Source organism: Amblyomma americanum, chromosome 2 (assembly GCF_052857255.1).
Source record: "Amblyomma americanum isolate KBUSLIRL-KWMA chromosome 2, ASM5285725v1, whole genome shotgun sequence".
Lineage (NCBI taxonomy): Eukaryota > Metazoa > Arthropoda > Arachnida > Ixodida > Ixodidae > Amblyomma > Amblyomma americanum.
Window position 1 is genome coordinate 123,697,184 of NC_135498.1, and position 21,348 is coordinate 123,718,531.

Here is a 21,348-nt window from a genome sequence, read left to right on the forward strand (position 1 = left end):
GAAAGAGAAAGAAAAATATAACAGTGTGTGCTGTCTAATACGAGCGCATGTGAAAATTGACAAAGGCGGCTGCGCGCCTAGGTTCTGGGCTTGTATAGCATGTGCTTGCATTCATAGATAAACAGTTGGAAGTCTGCGCCCATGGAGTCCTTTTCGTTCTTTTTAATACCATGATTCCACCGAAGGATGGCCATAAAGCTGTCGCTGTAAAACACTGCAGTGTCACCGCTCACAAGAGGACAGACATAGCGGTTGTTACCGTCGACATGCACTCATTTAGCATTATTCGTAATGCAGTATTTGTAAATGCCAAAGATTGCGGAACCAACAGTGCACCTTGAAGCGCTCAAGCCCGATATTAGCTCCGCTGGGGGAAGCGGGCGAGCCCTCCAATATTTCCTGCACCCGGTGGCGATGCTTGCCGTCTTCAGTCCAGACCTCTTCCCGGCGCAGTATGGTTTCCTGTGGCGCCTCCTTGACGCAAGGACACAGCTCAGCATAAGGCCCTCGTTGCGGCCACTCCACTGGAAAGGCGGCACCGTAAGGGCCAGAACAGAGGCATGCTTGTGCTGGCCCGGGTTCCCAGACATTACCATAGTAGCTGCACCAAAGCGAAAAACAAATCGACGGCTGTATTTCATTGTTTAAAAATCTCGCCGTTCGGAACAGCATGCCGAAGGCGGATGGGAAATAAAGAAGCCTGCCTCGGGATTTAAGATATGGTTGGATAGCGGCATGAAGGCTGTGAACCTCTGATTTTAAGTAGTTTCTTTTCGCGGTTATGGACCTACGACTGCATCCGATATCTTCCTTTATTTGGCTGCGCGTTTGTTCAGCGCCGTGACCGAAACAACACAAAGCGAATATATTTCTACGCACAGGGACGGAAAGCTTAGTACATACATAATATAACATGTAAGTACACGCCTACCAGACACCTTCACGAATAGGTGGTAGCCTTGACATAGTGGGCGAGCAAGATCTCATAGACACGATTCTGCTATTTGTAATTGCACATTCCTCCCAAATTTTCAGGCAAGAGGCTTAGGCGCAGAGAGGAATTCATGGCTCAGCACATGCTTCTCAAATGAAAGAATTCATTTCTTTCAGGGAAAGACTAAAAGCGTGGAAACATCAACCGTGGTATGTTACAGTATTTCACTACCTCTTTAGTTGTATGTTTAATTACAAATTGTAACAAGAGAGAATGAAGAAAATTCTAAAGAATACGCTAAGAGACTCTCGACCTCACTTATTTGGTGACGCTAATCAGTGTAAATGGATGGTGGCTTCCTGCATTATTTAGCTTCACAAAACAAAGCTGAACTCGACAAAACAATTTCTAGCCAACTGTGGAACAAAATTTCAGAACACTCTGAACATCTGGCACTGTCGATTCAAAGCCGGTACTTACGGCGCGTTAGCGTCATGGAAGTATGAATAGAAGGCTTCTTGTCCATAATAGTCGTGCGGAAGCAGGTCGTATCCGTCTCCGTAGTACGGCTCCATTTTTTCCGCTACGTACCCGTACCGTGGATCAACGGAACAGTTCGGCGCTTCTTCTGATGTCTCAACTACTTGCGTGGCCGTGGTCTCCTCGATGGCCGTCGGCGTCTCCGACCTGTGACGGCCCGTACCACGGCTGCCACGCTTCGCCTGAGAAAATAACTTCTTTGGCTTCCGCCGGCTTTCCGCGTAATCATAGTCGCTTTCCGCTGTTTCATAGAAGTGAGTGGAACGTTCAGGTCTCCGCATAGGCGAATGATTTTTTGATGTTTTGGGCACTCCGCTCTCGCGTTCCTCGTACGACGATTCGCACTTATCGCAACGTGAAAGTGTGAGGTTCTGGCCGCGACGAAGCGTTCCGCACTGGCCGCAAAGGTTTTCTTGCGACGCACACGCTTCGCACGGCGGCTGCTGCCTTGTACGGGGCGTCTGCTGCAGCTCTTCTTGGAGTTGACCCTTCCGCTGCTGCTGCTGCTGTTGCTCGGCACTCAGCACATCCAACAACACCATGGCTAAATCTGCGACGGTGAGGCCTTCTGCAGTGCCCTGACTTCCCCCATCGGTTCCTTCGGAGGACTTGCTTCTTCTACTCTCCCGAGTAGGCCTTTTCGGCGGCTCTTTAGAAGCTGTGATGAAATCGTCTTGCTCTTCCTGGGTAGCGGGAATCCGTTGCATAGCAGGCTGCGGCGCGACCGGCGCTGGTGGTGGCGGAGCGTCCTTGTCTGCTGCGTCAGAAACGCCGCCCGAAGAGCGGACGCTTTCCGCTGACGATTGCTGGTCGCGTTCTCTCTTCGAAAGTTCCTCATCACTGGCTGCAGCTGTGCTCTTGACAGGCTTTCGGCGCGATGTTTTCGTCTTCTTATCCCTGTCGCTCTGGTCGTAGAAGTCCCTAGTCGCAGTCTTTCCCTTCTTTGCCTGGGACTTCTTGGCGACCCCCGCACTCCTGCTCTGCGGTCCACGTCGTGCCGTTCTTGGCCCTGCAAAAAAAAATAACGAGTCATCATCATCATCATCATCATCATCATCATAATCATCAGCCTTACTACACCCACTGCAGGGCAAAGGCATCTCCCATGTCTCTCCAATTAACCCTGTCATTTGCCAGCTGCATCCACCCCTTGCCTGCAAACGTCTTAATCTCATCCGCCCACCTAAACTTCTGCCGCCACCTGCTACGCTTACTTTCTCTTGGAATCCACTCCGTTACCCTTAAGGACCTGCGGTTATCTTGCCTTCGCGTTACATGCCCTGCCCAAGCCCATTTCTTTCTTTTGATTTCGACTAGGATGTCATTAACCCGTGTTTGTTCCCTCACCCACTCTGCCCCCTTCCGGTCTCTTAACGTTACACCTATCATTTTTCTTTCCATGGTTCGCTGCGTTGTTCTTAGCTTAAGCTGAACTCTTTTCGTTAGCCTCCACGTTTCTGCCGCGCAGGTGAGTACCGGTAAGATAAAGCTGTTGTACACTTTTCTCTTGGGGGACATTGGTAAACTGCCACTCATGATCTGCGAGATCTTGCCATATGCCCTCCACCCCACTCTTATCCTTCTAGTTAACTCCCTCTCATGATCCGGAACAGCTGTCACTACCTGCCCTAAGTAGACGTATTCCGTCACAACTTCCAGGCTCTCGCTGCCAATTGTGAACTGTTGTTCCCTCGCTAGGCTGTTGAACATTACCTTGGTTTTCTGCATGTTAATTTTTAGACCCATCGTTCTGCTCTGCCTGTCTAACTCATTGATCATGATTTGCAGTTCACCTCCTGAGTGACTCAGCAAGGCAATGTCATCAGCGAATCAAAGATTATTTAGGTATTCTCCATTTATTCTTATTCCCAACTGTTCCCAATTCAGGCCTCGGAATACCTCCTGTAAACATTCAGTGAACAGCATTAGCGCGATCGTGTCTCCTTGCCCGACGCCCTTCCTTATTGGAACTTTATTGCTGATTTTATGAAGGTTAGAGTAGCTGTGTAGTTGCTATATATATCGTCCAGTATTTTGACATAAAGTTCTTCTACCCCCTGATTACGCAATGTCTGTATGACTGGTGATGTTTCCAATGAGTCGAATGCTTTCTCGTAATCAATGAAAGCTAACAATAGAGGTTGGTTATATTCTGCGCATTTCTCTATCACCTGATTGATATTGTGAATATGATCTATTGTGGAATATCCTTTACGAAAGCCTGCCTGATCATTTGGTTGATTAAAGTCTAACGTTGCCCTGACTGTATTAGCGATTACCATAGTGAATACTTTGTAGGCAACTGATAGTAAGCTGATTGGCCTGTAATTTTTCAAGTCCTTGGTGGCTCCCTTCTTATGAATTAAGATAATGTTTGCATTATTCCAAGCTTCTGGTACAGTCGAGGTCATAAGGCATTGCGTATACAGGGTGGCTAGTTTTTCTAGCACGATGTCCCTTCCATCCTTCAACAGATCTGCTGTTACCAGACCCTCCCCAGCTGCCTTTTCCCTTTTCATTGCTTCTAAGGCTTTCTTTTCTTCATCTTTCGTTACTGGCGGGATGACGCATTGCTGTGCACTGCTGTCTTTCTCATTAACGCTCTGATTGCATTGGCTACTGTACATGTCTGTGTAGAACTCTTCGGCTACTTTAAATATCTTATCCATATTGCCAATGACATTTCCCTGCTTGTCTCTTAATGCATAATTCTGGTTTTTACTTATGCCTAGTTTCTTCTTCACTGTTTTTAGGCTACCTTCGTTCTTTAGAGCATGCTCGATTCTATCCATATTAAACTTCCTTATGTCGGCTACCTTCCGCTTATTTGTTAACTTTGATATCTCTGTTAGTTCTATTCTGTCGGTAGGGCTGGACGCCCCCATGCTTTGGCGCTTCTTAATAAGATCTTTCTTCACCTGGGACAGCTTTCCGGTATCCTGTCGAACTGTCCTACCGCCTACTTCTACTTCGAACTCCGTAATGATGGCTGTCAGATTTTCGTTCATAGTATGAACATCAAGATCGTCTTCTTCAGTTAAAGGCGAAAATCTGTTTTGCAGTAATATTCTGGATTCCTGTAATTTTCCTCTTGCCACTAACCCGTTAATGGACTTCCTCTTCACTAGCTTCTTTCGTTCTCTCTTCAAGTCTATAATTCGAGACCCTACTATTCTGTAGTCGATACAGCGCACCTTTCCGAGGAGGGCCACATCCTGAACGATGCCAGGTTCAGCGCATAGTATTAAGTCCACTTCATTATTAGTTTCACCATTGGGGCTCTTCCATGTCCACTTCCTGTTTTCTCGTTTGCGGAAGAAGGTATTCATGATCCGTAAATTATTTCTATCCGCGGATTCGACTAATAACTCTCCCCTCCTATTTCTAGAGCCTATCCCATAGTCACGTATAATAGAGAGAGACGGGCTAGTTGGCGACTATTAGTAGAGTGCATCTTGAAACCACGCAGAAAAAGACAAATTACGAGAAAGAAACGAACACGACAGAGTGTGGAACTTCAACTGGTTTATTACAACAGTGCGTCACATTTATACAATCATCGTAAACAGGTGGTAACAAGACAAACGATCATTACGTAACACTTGTGAGCAGGCATGTGCGAGACATCATGCAATCTAGATATGAATACTCTTTATCGGACACGTTAACCGAGGTTTTGCTGACACACGAGCCGGATTCCTTCTTGATACAGTAGGCCTCATAGACTTCTCTGCTTAGTTTATACGCGAACTTTTTGAGGATAGTGGTATCGCGGAACCGAGGCGTGCAACTACGGCAGTGGCGACAATGGTCGGCCACATGCCCTCCCCATGCCAATGCGCCTACTCCTGCGTGGTGCTCCTGAAGTCTGACGCTTATACAACGTGCAGTTTGTCACATGTAGCTTATGCCACAGGACAGTGGTATACGGTAAACAACCCCCCTTTTGCACGGGACAAATCTTTCTGCGTGCTTGATACCGCATTCTTCTTTGTGCTTTCTCTGCACCTTGTTGCATAGGCCGACCAGTTTTTGGGGTGCGGTGAACACCACCGGCATGTCGCCCTTCTGAGCCACTTTTTTCAAGCGATGCGAGCGCACAAGTGTTACGTGATGATCGTTTGTCTGGTTACCACGTGTTTACGATGATTGTATAAATGTGACGCACTATTGTAATAAACCAGTTGAAGTTCCGCGCTCTGTCCTGTTGGTTTCTTCCTCGTCCTTTGTCTTTTTTTGCGCGGTTTAAAGATGCACTCTACCGATAGTCACCTACCGCGTGGTCGTCAGCCTGCTTCTTGCCCACCTTCGCTTCGAAGTCGCCCATCAGTGCAGTGTACTGTGATTTTACTTTATTCATTGCCGATTCTACGTCCTCATAGAAACTGTCATTGATCTGGTCATCATGGCTGGATGTGTGTGCTTAGGCCTGCACCACTTTCAGCTTGTACCTGCTATTTAGCCTAATTACTATAGCTGCTACCCTCTCGTTAATACTATAGAGGTCCTCTGCGTTGCCAGCCCTTATTAGTGAGGAATCCCAAACCTAGTGCTCGTCTATCCTCTAATCCGCGATAGCACAGTATGTGTCCGTCCTTTAGTACTGTATACGCCTCACCTGTCCTCCTAACTTCGCTAAACCCTATCACATCCCACTTAATTCCCACTAGTTCCTCGAACAGCACTGCTAGGCTGGCCTCACTAGATAAAGTTCTAGCGTTAAACGTTGCCAAGTTCAGATTCCAATGGCGGCCTGTCCGGAGGCAGAGATTCTTAGCACCCTCTGCTGCGTCACAGGTCTGACCGCCGCCGTGGTCAGTTCCTCTGCAGCCGCTGGTGCCTGAGGGCCGAGGGTTAATTGGTTTGATCATAGAAGGTTGTGGCCAAATACTACACCAGGGTGGCCAAATCCTGCTCTGGTGAGAGAGTGCGTTGTCGGTTCTGGTCACCGAGATCAGGCCGCACTCCAGGCCTGGTTATGCAATTCCATCGACACGCGGATTTATTTTTCTTTTTGGAAACCCGGTGGAGAATTGCGCGGTACCACGATTCGAACCACGGTCCTCTTGCACGCGAGACGGATGCTCTACCTCTACGCCATCGCTGCACACACGAGATTTATAACAATCTTCAACCATGGTAGCAGTGAAGTATCCTTTTATTTGAGGAAACAAAAGCCAGAGAAGTGAAACCCCCCCACCCCCCAGCGCATAGGTCACCCAATAAAACAATAGAAAGCTGGCTATGTGTTTACCGAATTAAGCTGCGCTTTGTAACCCTACACGGCGAAAGAAGGCTGGGCCTCAGGCTTCAAGAAAGCATCTTCGATAACGATACCCTACCGCCCTGAAAAATTGTATTTTAGATAGCCCTACAAAATACATTCAGGGTAATGACTTTAGACAAAGATACTCGATGCAGTATCTTCGGTACTTCGACACATTATTAAAATCGATAATACGGTAATTTGCTAAGTTAATGCCTCCGACGTTTCTAGAATAATTAGTACGTACAATATAGAAAACTTTATATAAAGGTCTTAGACTTGCCCGGCGGCTAGAATTTCAATTCGCTACAATTTCTTAAAGGTGCCACAATTTTTTCCACTTCGTCGTCAGGGGTTCGAAGTTTCTACGGAATATATAACCACAAGAACTGTACTGCAACAAAGAGCTTACCTAGAAAACGGCAATTCTAATTTTTGCGCGAGGCCCAGTCCACGTCCCTGCTTTGGGCTGACTGGGCTCGTCCGATGCACCTCCACCCCACCATGTTGAGCTTATATGGGTGCCTGCGCACTCCGGAATCCCGGAAACGAGGTGGCCAACATTTTTGCCCGATGTTCTTTGAACCGGACTAAGGTGGCCTCAGATCGGGGATTCGCGAGGAAAGGAATTCATTTGTACAGCGAGCTGACGCAGCCCTACAGAGCCTCGTGCCACCTCTAAACCCCGTCCCGCCCCTCCCTAGATAGCAAACACGCAACACTGGCGCAAACATCACACACACATTTATCCCCCCACCCCGTACCCTTATCCCACTATCATCCCTCCCTCCACACTCCTGCCTGCACCCTGTGCCCAGAACTATTCGCCTCTTCCTTCCACACTCACTCCCTCTGCCTGGCGGACTTTCCCCCGCGCGGCCTAGAAGACGTCCAGACTTGGGAAAACTGGGAGTTCTGCTGCGCTCGGAAGACCGAGCCGTGGAGACCATCGCCACCGGCCGGGCTGCCAGTGTTATAGACATTAGGGACATAAACACTTCAGCGCAGTGGGGACATGCGGGCACCAGGGGCTGCCCCGAATTCGTCTCCAAAGATAATGTTTTTCTCTCTTTCTCTCTAGAGCGGCGCAAAAATTGCACTCACTTAAGACGTCAATCTTATAGAAAGCAGCAATAGTTTTTCTGCAATATTGCGAGCGGATTCTACTCGCATCATGGAGGTATAAGATGTTCTCCTAGCATTCTCCTCCTTACAAGGACAACAATCAAAAGCCAATTCCATGCACGAACATTGACGCAGATGCAGAAACGCTGGCGCATTTACTTATGGTGCACGCTACAACAAGCATGTCTTATGACGGGGATAACTCGAGAATAAAATACTTCTCCTAGAAACAGCAAAGAGATATCCCGAACAGACTACTCCCAATAAAAAAAACAAATCTCGCGTTAGCGTGATATTTCAGCGCATGCCTATACTTTTGCCTGTTCCCCCCTGAACTCCAGTATTAGCGGATGTGATGACGTAAGTACGTTAGGAAGGGCTAAAAGAAGCAAACGGTACCAGTTACTTCTAGTCTGCGCCTACAGGCCCGACGGGGTGGACGTCATCACAGGGTCGATCAATCAGAAACAGGCAGGCCGTGTACTGTTTCGTAAAGCGTCAGCCTCAACGAATTTCGCTTATAAGACTAGGCGAAAGGCCAGCGTCTTCTCTACAGCTGGTCTGCTGAATGAAGCCAACGTTGGTAACTTTCTTCAGTCACTCACCTCTGGACATGTCTGCCTCTGACCGGTAGGCCAGTTCGGTGGTGTCCTTTGGGCCGGCAAGCGATCGCCGCCGCTCGATGCGCTTGGAGAATGTGTCGGCGTCGGCCAGAATCTTCTCGGTGCCGCCGAATATGGCCTCGGTGTCCTTCGTCACGAACTGCGATTGATCATCGTCGCCCTGCGCAAACCAGCCGCAGAATAGACGTCACAAGCTCACTGTACTAAAGTGCTAAACGTACGTGCCTACACTCCACCCTCTATTTCGACTGCACTTGTTCAGTCAGAGGCAGTACGGTGCATCGCACTAACATTTCTTCAGGGTTAAGGAAAATAAGTGTGGATTAGCGCAGCTAATCCACGATATAAAAGCTAAACCTGTCGGAGTTCATTTTGTTCATTGGCGTTGGCGATGACTACGTTGTCAACGCTGATAATTTTGAGGAAAAGAAGACACACAACCGGCTCCGTGGGTGAATGGACGCCTCTAACGCGCTTTCAGGTACGTGGTGGTGGTGTGAGAGAGATGTGGGCTGCATGCGTTAGCGGTGCCAACGTTGCGGTAGACACGCGGAAATGCCGCAATGGGTCGTTGTGAGGGTGGTGGTGAAAAGCATTTATTTAGCTATATATACAGAGAGGTGTTCGGGAAGAGGCACCTAGTGGGTCTCGCACCTTACAATACAATGCGAAGTTCCTCATTTCGGGACTTCGTTGGTTCTGACTGCTGCAGAAATCCGCCGAACCAGGGTCTGTTGGGCCGATAGTTCCTGGCAGCCGAGCAGAGTCACCTCCCAGTCCTATTGGTTAGGGGAAAAGGTGATGTGGGAGAGAAGGATTTTGCCTGCATGCCTAAACCATGTGAAAGGTGTCGGCCACCTCCCCACAGAATGAGCAGTGGCCGTCTAAAGAAGAATCAAAGTGCTTGAGAACCGCCGGGCACAGCAGGGTGTTTGTAAAGAGTCTAAGGAGAGTTCGTTCGCCAGCTTTACCCAGTCCCTTCATAGGAACAAGGTAGAGCCAGTGTTAGGCACGACAGTGCTCAGTAATATCTTTAAAAAAATAAGAGGGCTGTGATGTGGGTTAAGGTCCTCCCAAAGAACGCCGGGTGTCCGGCGAGTGCGCGGGCTGCCTCATGGGTTGCTTCGTTACCTGGCATGCCTTGGTGGCCGGGGACCCATATGATTGAGCGGTAAGTTGGATCGCAGTCACGAGTACTATGGCGAAGAATTTGGTGAGCAAGTGGAGTGATCCACCTGAACAAAAAAACTTACGAGAGGCTTCGCGAGAGACTGTGAGGATAAATTTAGATTCGGTATGAGAGGCTGCGAAGGCCATCGCTACCTTCTCCGCATGAGTTGAGCTGGGCGTTCTGAACGAGAGGCCGTCCACCTGTTTTCCCTTGTGTATGACTACAGCCGTGTACCATTGCCCCGTGGAGTGGTAGGGGCCTGCGATGTCGACGCAGAAAACGTGTTTTATTCAGTCATAGTGGCGGTGCAGAGCATCCGCCCGCGCCTGGCGCCGGCCATTATGATCCTCCTTGTTCATCTTAGTCGGAAGGGGTCGAACGTAGAGGGCACGTCTCCACAGTTCGGGCCCTCAAACCCGTTCCATCGTATGGTGGTCATGTTTGATATGTAACCGTTCCAAGAGGCTGCGACAGGACATGGTCTGTGCGAGATGCGTGCATTGGTTTAAGAGATGCGCCTCGCGAAATTCCCGATAGGTGTTCACCATCCTAACGCTTGTAGTCGCGCGTTAGGAGTGGAGATCGGGAGGCCGAGAGCTCCCTTGAAAATTTTGCAAGTACAACCTCCAAACAATCTTCGGCATGTTTCCGTAAGCGGAGGTAAGGGTTCGAGTACAGTACTCGACTAGTTACGAAGGCATGGGCGAGCCGCACCACATCCTTACTTCGCAACCCTCCTTGCTTGTTGGAAACGCGGCGAACCATTCGGCCCACCTGGTCGCCGACTTTTCGGAGTTTGGCAAGGGTTGTGTCTTCCTTTCGATGCTGATTAATGAAGAGACCTTGTATTCGGAGGTCCTGCGCTTCACGGATGGGGCAGCTGGCGAGAAAAATCTGAACCGAGATTCCTCATTTCAGAGAATGTCGAATATGCACAAATTCAGACTTGGACTGGGAGCACTGGAGGCCGCAGTACATAGCATATTGGTCTACTGTACTCGCCGCTGCTTGTAGGCATTCACCCTTTTTGTTGGTAACAACTGTATTAAAAAGTCCTGCAGAGCTTTCGCCGATGGGGCCTAAGGTCTCCCACGTGGGGACGTCGAGGTGTTGCCTCGCCGTCGTCTCGCGGGCCTCCTGGACGGCCCAGAGTTGGTCACCGAGGCTGGGGATGCGCAAGGCAGCGGCCCATCTCGGTGGGAGGGATCCAGAGTTACCACCGTCAGGGTTTTTGCTACAGTCCCAGAGCATGTGGGGTAAAGTTTCTATAGCAGTGTGGCAGACCTTACATATATTTGTCGGGTATGTTCCGGGATAGAGTCTCTGGTATTGTGCCGGGTTGGAGTACGTGAGCGTCTGAGTTGTCCCAGGGCCACCCCGTGCGCCCTGTCCAGCTTGTCGTTGGGCGGATGGAAGGTTCGGCGGGCCAGGCAGAGGGCCTTGGTAATTTCTTTGCTGAACAGTCTTTGGTGCTGTCCCATGGACGACGGTCGCCGGTGCGGTTCGCGAGCTCGCGTGCTTTGGTGTGTGCCGTCACGTTTCGGTTGCGATACGTGCCCTATACTTCTCCCATGTGCGCCGGGAACAACTGGATTCTGGTTCGAAAAGCTTCCTCCCACTGGACGTTTTGATTGCTCAGGATTCGGGCCGCTGTGCGTGAGATCCATCTTTTGGCGAAGTTCATCCATCTCTCCTATATAGGAGAGATTGATGGGCTACCATGTTTCCCGTAGTAGCCCAGATGGACATGTCATCGGCGTACAGTACATGCAGAACACCGCCGACACCCGCCAGCTCTGCCGGGAGGAGCATCATAGCAATGTTAAAGAGAACCAGGACACAGCGCCTTACTGTGTGCCGCGCGTTCCAACCTCAAACGGGCCGTACTCGGTCTCTTGTATGTGTGTATAGGCCAAGCGGGCTCTTGAAAAATGAATGTACGAGGACCGCAGTTGATCTCACTTAGATGTTTAATGTGACGCCGTGTTTAACATTGTCAAACGCACCCTTCAGATCGAGTACTAGGACTATCTTCTCATTGCGTGGGTGTTGTAAGGCTTCGTTAATCTCGACATGAAGCTGTATAAGGATGTCGTGTGCTAACTTTTGTGGTCGGAAGCCGAAAATGGTGTCGACGAAGGTGTTCTTGCTCTCCAGATATCCGTAGAGGCGGTCACGGATCATTGTTTCTATTAGTTTCCCTAAGCATTAAGTGAGGGAGATGGGCCAGAGGTTGTTTGTGTTTACCGGTTTCCCCACCTTCGGGATACAGGTTACCAATGATGTCTTCCAATCGAATGGCAAGGAAGTGTCCCCGGTCCAAATGGTGTTGATATATTCAAGTAGGGTTTCGTATGCCTGATCGGGAAGGTTTGCCAGCAGTTTGACTGGGACCTTATCGTTCCCGGGTGTCGTCCCCCGTGCGCATTTTGGCAAGAATCGCGCGAATGTTGTGAAGCTGGAAAAGCTGATAGAGTTCCGGATTATCGCTGCCGGCATACGAATAATCCTGCCCGGGCGGATCTTGATCCTGATTGAAGTATTGCGAGCGCAAGACGTTCGCTAGCTGCTCTGTGTTTCCTTGAAAATTGTGTATCGCGCGAGTGAGCTGTTTTTGGGTTTCCGAGCGTGTTTGTTAGGGTCTATGCGGCTTGACATCTGTCTTGCTGCGGTGTTGCATCAATCTACGCAGTTATTGTCAGCGAGCTGGGTAGCATACTCGGCACCTTGCTGGGTGAGGTCATAGATGCGAGCGCGGAGTTTACGATTGTGTTTCTGCCGCCGCCATCGTTAGGGAGGCTGCGGCGAGCTTCCCAGAGGTGCATCAGTTGGTTATCCACGTCCGACCCACGCTCCATAAGCTGGATCTGCTTTTCGTGTGAACGGAGTGTTTGCATGAGTCCGTGTGCCCAAGTGGAGTAGTCTTGCTTCAAGAGATAAGTTACTGGGAGGGCCTGGTGGAAAGCATTCCAGTTAGGAAGTTCGGCTTGTGCAAGGGTGCAATGTAAGGGTAAAGTGTAAATCACATTCTTCAGCATGCATTGGTCGGTACTGAGGGTGTCCTAAGTGTTGATCCACTCTGCGTGTCGGATGTGTTTCGTGAGGGTAAGGTCGGGGCAGGTGTCCCGAGTGACGGAATTCCCTACTCGTGTCGGGTGGGCAGGGTCGGTTAGAAGAGTGATGTCCAGCGTACATATAAGTTCCACCAACTTGCGACCACGCGGCTCTTCCTTGCGATAGCTCCACAATGAACAGGTGGAGTTAAAAACGCCCACTATCATGAGGGGGTCGCAAGCCACGATCCTTAGCGCTGAGCTAAAGATGTTGGAAAAACTGATGTTTTTGAGCTTCGGTGCGAAGTAGAGATTAACGATGTGTGCGGGGCTATATGTTCGCCGTAGAAAGAGGAAAGAGACCATCGCACACCAATATTCCAGATTTAGGTTGATATTAACTTTCTGTGCTTTGTAGGGCTTATGGACTAGTAGATAGGTGAACGGGTCTTGTTTAAAAGTACTATAGCCCGATAGCTAGACAGCATCTCTTGTTTCTTGGAACACAACGACTGCGGCGCGGTGTTAGAAGTTGTCGATGTACGCCCTTATGTTGGTGCGTTTGGCCCTGTCTTTAAAAACCGGACAATTCTACTGTACAAGGGACAGAACTTGCTGTCTTTGCGGGGGGCGGCGCCCTCTAGGGGATTGGCCGGGAGGAGACGCAGCCATGCTGATTTGAACGGAGATTGCCTTGGAGAGCCGGCTCAGGTTCCATCACCCGCAGCGGGAGCGGTTACGGCTTCTCCGAGAGTTCGGTTATATCAATGGGCCGGTTGAATATGGATGAGCGGTTCACGTATTTGAGGGTCCCATTCGGCTGAGAAACCGAGGGTTTGACTCTAGCCACGTCTTAATGTTGGTAGTCATGGCAGCCATAACTGTGGCCGTGACTACCTTGAGCAGGTTGTCTTGGATTTGGCCAAAATTGGACATCTGAGTCTTAAATGAGCAAGGGCCTCTTCGAGAGCGGTGAAACGCACGTCAGAGCTAGAGGGTGTCGGGTCCGCCGGTACTTCTTGCATGGGCCGTAGTGTTCATTCGGTGACCAACCTCTCGCGATCAACCAGTAACCGCCGCCTGCCAGGATGGCAAAGTGGGCGCGCTGCCTGTGCAGTGTGCGGAACGCAATCAAGGCAGATTATTGCAGTTGGACACCAATGCAATGTACATGAAAGCGAGATGGAGGTGTCCACTGACCCATCGAGCCAGTTGTGCGCTTTTATTCTCGTGAAAATCAACGGCTTCTACACCGTTGTGAACGCCAATGAACCCAATGAATGCCGGCGGCTCACTTGTTTGGTTTAGTTTTTGAAGAAAGGAAATGGCCAGAAACTTTTACATGTTGGTAGGCACCTGAACCACGCCGTAAGAAAATAGATAACGGAGGGAGGAATAGAAGAAAGGAAGAAATTATAATTAGTTTTTGGGGAAAGGAAATGGCGCAGTATCTGTCTCATGTATCGTTGGACACCTGAACCGCGCCGTAAGGGAAGGGATAAAGGAGGGCGTGAAAGAAGAAAGGAAGAAAGAGGTGCTGTAGTGGAGGGCTCCGGAATAATTTCCAACACCTGGGGATCTTTAACGTGCACTGACATCGCACCGCACATGGGCGCCTTACCGTTTTTCCTCCATAAAAACGCAGCCGCCGCGGTCGGGTTCGAACCCGGGTACTCCGGATCAAGAAAGAAAATGGAAATTGAAAAATGAAAATTCGTTTTTGAGGAAAGTAAGTGGCGCTGTATCTGTCTCAAATCTCGGTGGACACCTCAGATGTGCCTTAAGAAAAGCGATAAAGGAAGGATTTAGAGGAGATATGCACGCAGCTGCGGCGTTGCCAAGGCTACGGCGCAGCTGAAGGTCAAATTGCAGCCCACGGCGAAATCGGTGCCACCAGTCCAATAAAGCTTTCGCTTTAAAAACCTCAGTTCTAGATTGACCCAACAATTATTTCCTTTAAGAAACATACCTATCGTTTGTATTCTCTTCCCCATTTCCTTTAGTTCATATCCGGGGTCACTCCGGAATTTTTGGAAATGAGACAGCCTACCAGGCTGCTGGTAGTGCTGGCCAATATGGCCTTTTATACACTTCTACCCTTTCACGCCGTGGCGTGCGCTCCCGTTTACACCATTCTTCACTTCTTTTATGGCGAACGTATTGCCAATAAAATAATGGCGGCACAGAATTATTTAACTGGATCCGTGATACGCTCAATATTCTTTCTATCCTTCTACCTAGGAGTCCTTTAATTACTTCACTCGCTGGGCATGGTAGATTCTTTTTCTACTTAAAAAACAGTTGGCCTATCTCAGATGTCAGTCATTATTTCCGGAATTGTTCCGTTACTGCGCCTTACTGCCCCTCTCTTCTGAATAACCTTGCTGCTTGTGGTGTTCTGATTCAAATGGTTCACCTCATAAGCAACACAATTTCTACACATTCCCCATAAGTTCCTTCGTCACTCTCATTTCTCTTGCACAAGCTCTGCACAGATAAGCGCTCTATGTTCCTTTGCTGGACACGGATGGTTCTCGCTGTGCGCTGATACATCGTTTGGACCAACTTTGCCTGTGCCATTATCTGTGTCTCTCTGCTCATCTGACATTACTCCGCCTACTTACCCCTCTCTTTTGAATAACCTTGCTGCTTGTGGTGTTTAGATTCAAATTGTTCATCTCATAAGCAACACAATTTCTGCACATTCCCCATAAGTTCCTTCATCACTCTGAATTCTCCTGCACAAGCTCTGCACAGATAAGCGCTCTATGTTCCTTTACTGGACACGGATGGTTCTCGCTGTGCGCTGACACTTCGTTTGGACCAACTGTGCCTGTGACATTATCTGTGTCTCTCTGCTGATCTGACATTACTCCGCCTACTTACCCCTCTCTTTTGAATAACCTTGCTGCTTGTGGTGTTTAGATTCAAATTGTTCATCTCATAAGCAACACAATTTCTGCACATTCCCCATAAGTTCCTTCATCACTCTGAATTCTCCTGCACAAGCTCTGCACAGATAAGCGCTCTATGTTCCTTTACTGGACACGGATGGTTCTCGCTGTGCGCTGACACTTCGTTTGGACCAACTGTGCCTGTGACATTATCTGTGTCTCTCTGCTGATCTGACATTACTCCGCCTACTTACCCCTCTCTTTTGAATAACCTTGCTGCTTGTGGTGTTCTGATTCAAATCGTTCATCTCATAAGCAACACAATTTCTACACATTCCCCATAAGTTCCTTCGTCACTCTCATTTCTCCTGCACAAGCTCTGCACAGATAAGCGCTCTATGTTCCTTTGCTGGACACGGATGGTTCTCGCTGTGCGCTGACCATTCGTTTGGACCAAATGTGCCTGTGTCATTATCTGTGCCTCTGACTGTTCTGTGGTTTGAATGAAAACATCTTCGACAGAAGTACGTCTGATTGGGTTCACGAGATAGGGGAGAGAAAACTGACGCCAACCAATATTTAAAAAATTACACAACGTTTCGTGACCAACTCGGTCCCTTTTCAGGGGTGGCTAAAGTGTGCCAGCAGCAGCGGGTTGCTGCCTTCGCTTTCCCTTTGTTAGCACTTGGCGCAGTCCTGCGCGTACGTTAGTGGACTGCGCCACGTGCTAACAAAGGGAGAGCGAGTGCACGTTAAAGATCCCCAGGTGGTCGAAATTATTCCGGAGCCCTCCACTGCGGCACCTCTTCCTTTCGTCTTTCACTCCCTCTTTTATCCCTTCCCTTACGGCGCGGTTCAGGTGTCCAACTATATATGAGACAGATACTACGTCATTTCCTTTCCCCCAAAACGAATTATATTATTATTAAGACAGTGACTCGCTGCTGCTGCTGGCACACTTTAGTAACCCCTGAAGAAGAGACCAAGTTGGTCCCGAAACGTTGGGTAAAGTTAAAAATATTGGTCGGCGTCAGGTTACTCTCAACTGTTCTGTGGTGTTTGGACCAACTCTGCCTGTTACATTATCTGTGACATTATCTGTGCCTCTGACTGTTCTGTGACTTTGGGTTTTTCATGTTTGTTTGTTGTTTCTACTTTTCTGCTTTTCTCTTCAAAAAATTTCGTTTTGCGTTTAGCTCTTTTTTTTATTGGCTTCAAACATGGTAAAGCGTTGCTGGTCCGGGCTCCCTCTGTCCTTTATTTATGTTTTTTTTTTGTATTTTCCCTGAAAGGACCAAAAAACAGGCTCAGTTATATGGGACAGGCCTCAGTCCTGGAGTGAGCGTACTGAGGCTGGTGATAATAATTAAAATCACTTGTACCAAAAGGACATATACGGACTTGCGCAAGCTCAATCAGATTACAAATCCGAAGGCGACACGTAAGTTTGCGAAAAGTACGTAGAAAAAATTGGCTGGGGTTCAACCCGGCATAACCTCGTTTACAGAGCGGAAGCTCGATTAAGCATGATGAACAGCGAGCGACGCCAAGGCGCGGCGAGTCACATGGTATTACGTCAAGGCCGCACCCCTGTTCTCCTGCTTGAAGGTCATTCATCAGAGAGGCATAACCTTGAGGTTTTCTATGGGAGCAATCGTTCGTAAGTCCAAATAAAATACTTGGTGCTTCTTTGTTTAATAACAACGTGTTTCTGCTAGGGCGGTCACTCAGTGTTGAAAACGGCCTGTTTTTGGCATACAGACTGCTTCATCTGCATAGTGTTATTATCGCTGGAGGACGTCAGGAAACGAATGAATTGTTTGAACTGAGAATTTAGTGAAGAAAATATTAAGTGGTGACACCTCAAGGAATAAAGGTTAGACGGCCCTCGAAGAATGATTAGTAGGGGCCGCTAGTAATAGGTGAATCAGTCTTTGCTGTTTCATAAACGTGAATGGCCTCGGCGCGGTAGCTCATATTTCAGTGATCTGGCTCTCCTTAGGAAAGCCATTCGTTTATCGTGCCCCCTGCGTCCCGCCCACCCTACATCTTACTCTGCGGCGCACGAACAAGGGTTAGCTTCAGAAGTATCAATTGTTGGGCTAGTTGGTACTGTAGTTCGGACATATTCGTAGGCAGCAGCGCAGTGGCGCTAGGCCAAAGAGGAAGCCATTAGAAGCGTTCGTCCTTTTCGCGCTTCTGTATGCGTTCTTCTTTGGCCTAGAGCTGTTTCTCTGTTGCCTACGAATATGTCCCAACTACAAGGCATAGCTGTGTTTGGAAAACAGGTTGCGCGCAATCGCCATTGTTCGTGACCCGCTAGGTTTATCTACTGAAAACGCAGGTGTTGATTAGCTCCTTACCGTGAACAGAAAATGGTATGACCTTATACCAGCACAAACAACACACCTGAACAGTTTTGCATGATCTGCGCACCTGGAATCACCAGAATCGAGCGTCCGTAAGAGGGAGGAAATATATGCCAGTATCTGTACTCTTCGGACACGCTGCAAATATTTTCCGTGTATTGTCCGAATGATATCCAGATTTCACATGATGCATGGGCATGACGTCAGACGGAATATTTTTTATTCATACGATGCAATACGCGCTGTCTGTACAGTCCATAAAGTCTCCGTGGGTTCCCTATAGCTTTCAATTTCTCACGAGACGCGTAGGATCACAGCAGACATGACGTCAAATGCTCCACCAGTGAAATCTAGCACGGTGGTAATATGGATGACACACGCACTGCAACATCTTAAAGCCTGAAGGAAAGCCTGTTCACACGCAATATCACGTGCAATGAACATCTTATTCAATTAGGCACTGTCGGCGATCTTAAAGTGCTCCGGAAGCTCCTTTCAGTTTCCTTACCTTATTTGAATGATCATTATTTAGTGCACGCAAGCTTTGCCTATTACAACATTGAAATTCTAATAGCTGCAGAAAGTTGTGCTTAGCCAGATTCGTACAGGGTGACAAAGCGAAGAAGTGTTACAGGAGAGGAGCGCATTGCAGGAAGATGACAAGGAGTGGTAAAGCATGCAAAGGGAACGAAAACTATCACTCTCGCAGATGAGTAGTGGTTGTCTTACGTACATGAGGCTAGCGTTCAATAAAAAACCTCGCGCAGCTAGTGACTCAGCATTGCTAGAATGTTCCACTGATGAGGCAGAGGGACACCTTTCCGCGCACCAAAGAACATGTCCAACATTCCCGGCCAAAAATATTGAACATTGAGAAATTGTAAGGTACTCGTATAGAAATATCGAATGTAAGAGTCCATTCTTGCGAGACGTTGCAAAATCATTCTTTGAAAATGTTTCCATCGCTTGTTGCGAGCAGTTACGACTGCGAGAGAAAACCAATAGGGACCTCTTCTGAGGGTAGCAAAAACGCTAATGGCAAAAACATTCAAGTCTGCCAACTGGAGATCAGCGGATATATTGGTCGCTACAGTGAAATGTTACACTATATAAAAAAAAATAGCGCTCATAATCTCATTACCGTTCAAACCACCCTACAGGCTAGAAAGGCAGGCTGTAAGAAGGCTAGAAAAAGGCCCAGCTGGCTCTGAGGGCCCCTCGTCGCTCATGCGTGATGTCAGAGAAACTAGTTGCGCTTCAGATACTCCAGCAGCACGCGACTGCACAACAAGTACCTTCTGGTAGTGTGGGCATAAATAAACATTTTGATGTCGTTTCCGGCCTCTTCAAATAAGCCATAAAACGGTGAAGTCTTTGAGTGAATGTTGACAACCGCAACAAAACAATCAGATCGCCTTCAGATGTGAGCTTTCCTAAGCACCAGTGATGTCAATCTCATTCTCCGCACCCCTACACATTTAAGGCAACCTGTAACGGGACAGCCACTGCAGCCGGTCCACCAGCGGAAGCAGAGCGATCAGATAAGATTTAACACACTTCAGCTCTTTGAAAAAACTGTAAATAGTTCTTATATGCCCGCTGAAAAATTCTCTTGAACTTGATTTGGTCATTAGGTATGCTGCTTTTGTTTTCTTTTTCCTTATTTTTTCGGCAATTTTTGTTCATTTTTGAATAACACTTTTTTGGGAACCCTTTCCCTGTATTGAGGTATAATTCAATTCTATGTCCTCTGAATGAAGATTTGGACAGGCCACTGTTTCGGGGCCCTTTTAAGCAAAGCTAAACTAGGAATGCAACTGCGCATCTTTTGATTAGGTTGCTCGGATTATATCGTTACCTTTAGTTGAGATGAGCCTCTTTTCTTCGAAACGCAGTGCAAGTCATGGGTGAAAACATCGCAGCAGATTTCCTTAGGGCTACATTCGTAAAAGAATGGCTCGCTAATTGTCTTCAACTTCGCCACTGCGCTAAGCGTTGTCCGACCACTAAGACACGGTTTTCTCATTGTTCCAACACATCTTTTCCATCCACTGGGCGGGATAAGTTGCGCCCATCCCCGCCCGCTGCCAAATGTCACTTGCCTCAGCGTATGGGTCAGGAGAGAACAGGCTGTCGCCCAGCTCGGCCTCGAAGTCGTCCAGCGGGTCCTTGTCACCAAAGAAAGTGCGCTCCACGGCACTGGATTGGCGCCTCGACGACGCACGGGATCGCCGCCGACCTTTGCGATCGGCCATGGCTGCCTGGATCCTGCTGAACGCTGACTCTGCGAAAACAGCAAAGGCTCCTGCCGTCTTCCGCAGCCACGAGACTTGAAAAAAAAAACGCTCGTGCAACCGCCAGGGGTTTTCCCGTATATCTTCTTCTTCTAGCTTTATCACACTAGCTGATGATGTGTATGGTGCCCCTGCTTTGTTCAACGTCACGAAAAATTCCACACTGAAAAAACGCATCTTGGCATTTATCTCGTGGTTTTGCGGGTCAGCACAATTCACCAGGATTCGAGACGAGGTCACCGGCTTTGGTTTTTATTACAAATGGTAACAAGTAAGGATCATTGTTTCTCGTATTAGCAGGGAAAGCGTTGAATTTCTTTAGTGTTACGCGCCATTTAGCGAGAAAAAGGAAGCCGTCACGAATTTCTTTCAGTCGCCTGTCGCTATTAAATTGCTGCCATCTTTTGAGCATGTCATGATGATCAGCCCGAGCGCGCCCACTGCAGGCAAAATTCTATCCCGTATATATCTACTGAACTCTGGTCTGTGCCAGCTGCGGCATTCCTATCCCCAAAAAACTTCTGAATCTCATCCACCGAGTCAGCTTCGTGCCTCTCCGTGCTATGCTTGCCTTCTCTTGGAATCCACTCCGTTACCCTTAAAGGCCATCGGTTATATTGCTGAGCATGTGCCATATGGTAAAGTGTGAAATTCCGGCATTCAGCGAAATATCGCATAGGAAGCCTACTGCGATCGGAGCGCGCGACATCTTCATGATCTTGGCTCCGCATTTCACCACATCACTTTAACGCACGCTATGTTGAGCTCACGGAGCTCACGATAATATTTCTCCAGGCGTGACATCAGCTAGGTACGAATAAAGCGGCAGATGGTTGTAAGGGGGCAGGATCCAAAATAAAAAAAACGCTCTGAATCGATAGACAGCTCCAAAACCCTCTGAAAGCACCCCCTGCTATTGGTTGATCTTGACCGCGCCCTAACCTTTATCAGGGTCGGCCGTTTATAGCTGGGGTTTGAGGCTGTTTTGAGACGGGCCTTCGTACCGAAAGCGTTCCATGATTCAACCCCAGGATTAACTAAAGCACTGCAAGGGATGGTTTGGTTCTTCTCCAACCTGA

General features: G+C 48.4%; 1 protein-coding gene across 1 annotated transcript; it reads right to left on the reverse strand.

Annotated features, from left to right (window-relative positions):
- Positions 1-282: 282 nt before the first annotated feature.
- LOC144120050 (uncharacterized) lies at positions 283-20,230 on the reverse strand. Its single transcript, XM_077652522.1, has 4 exons — positions 20,078-20,230; positions 8,471-8,648; positions 1,415-2,483; positions 283-601 (listed from the first exon to the last, which is right to left on the reverse strand). The coding sequence occupies exons 1-4, from the start codon at positions 20,228-20,230 to the stop codon at positions 283-285; spliced, it is 1,719 nt and encodes a 572-aa protein (XP_077508648.1).
- Between the last annotated feature and the right edge of the window lie 1,118 nt (positions 20,231-21,348).

Coding starts and splice junctions, on each gene's coding strand:
- LOC144120050 (XM_077652522.1), bottom strand. CDS start 20,230: ATGGCCGATCGCAAAGGTCGGCGGCGATCCCGTGCGTCGTCGAGGCGC. Junction 8,649..20,077: donor CTCCTGACCCATACGCTGAG/GCAAGTGACATT, acceptor TGGTTTGCGCAG/GGCGACGATGATCAATCGCA. Junction 2,484..8,470: donor AGAGGCAGACATGTCCAGAG/GTGAGTGACTGA, acceptor TTTTTTTTGCAG/GGCCAAGAACGGCACGACGT.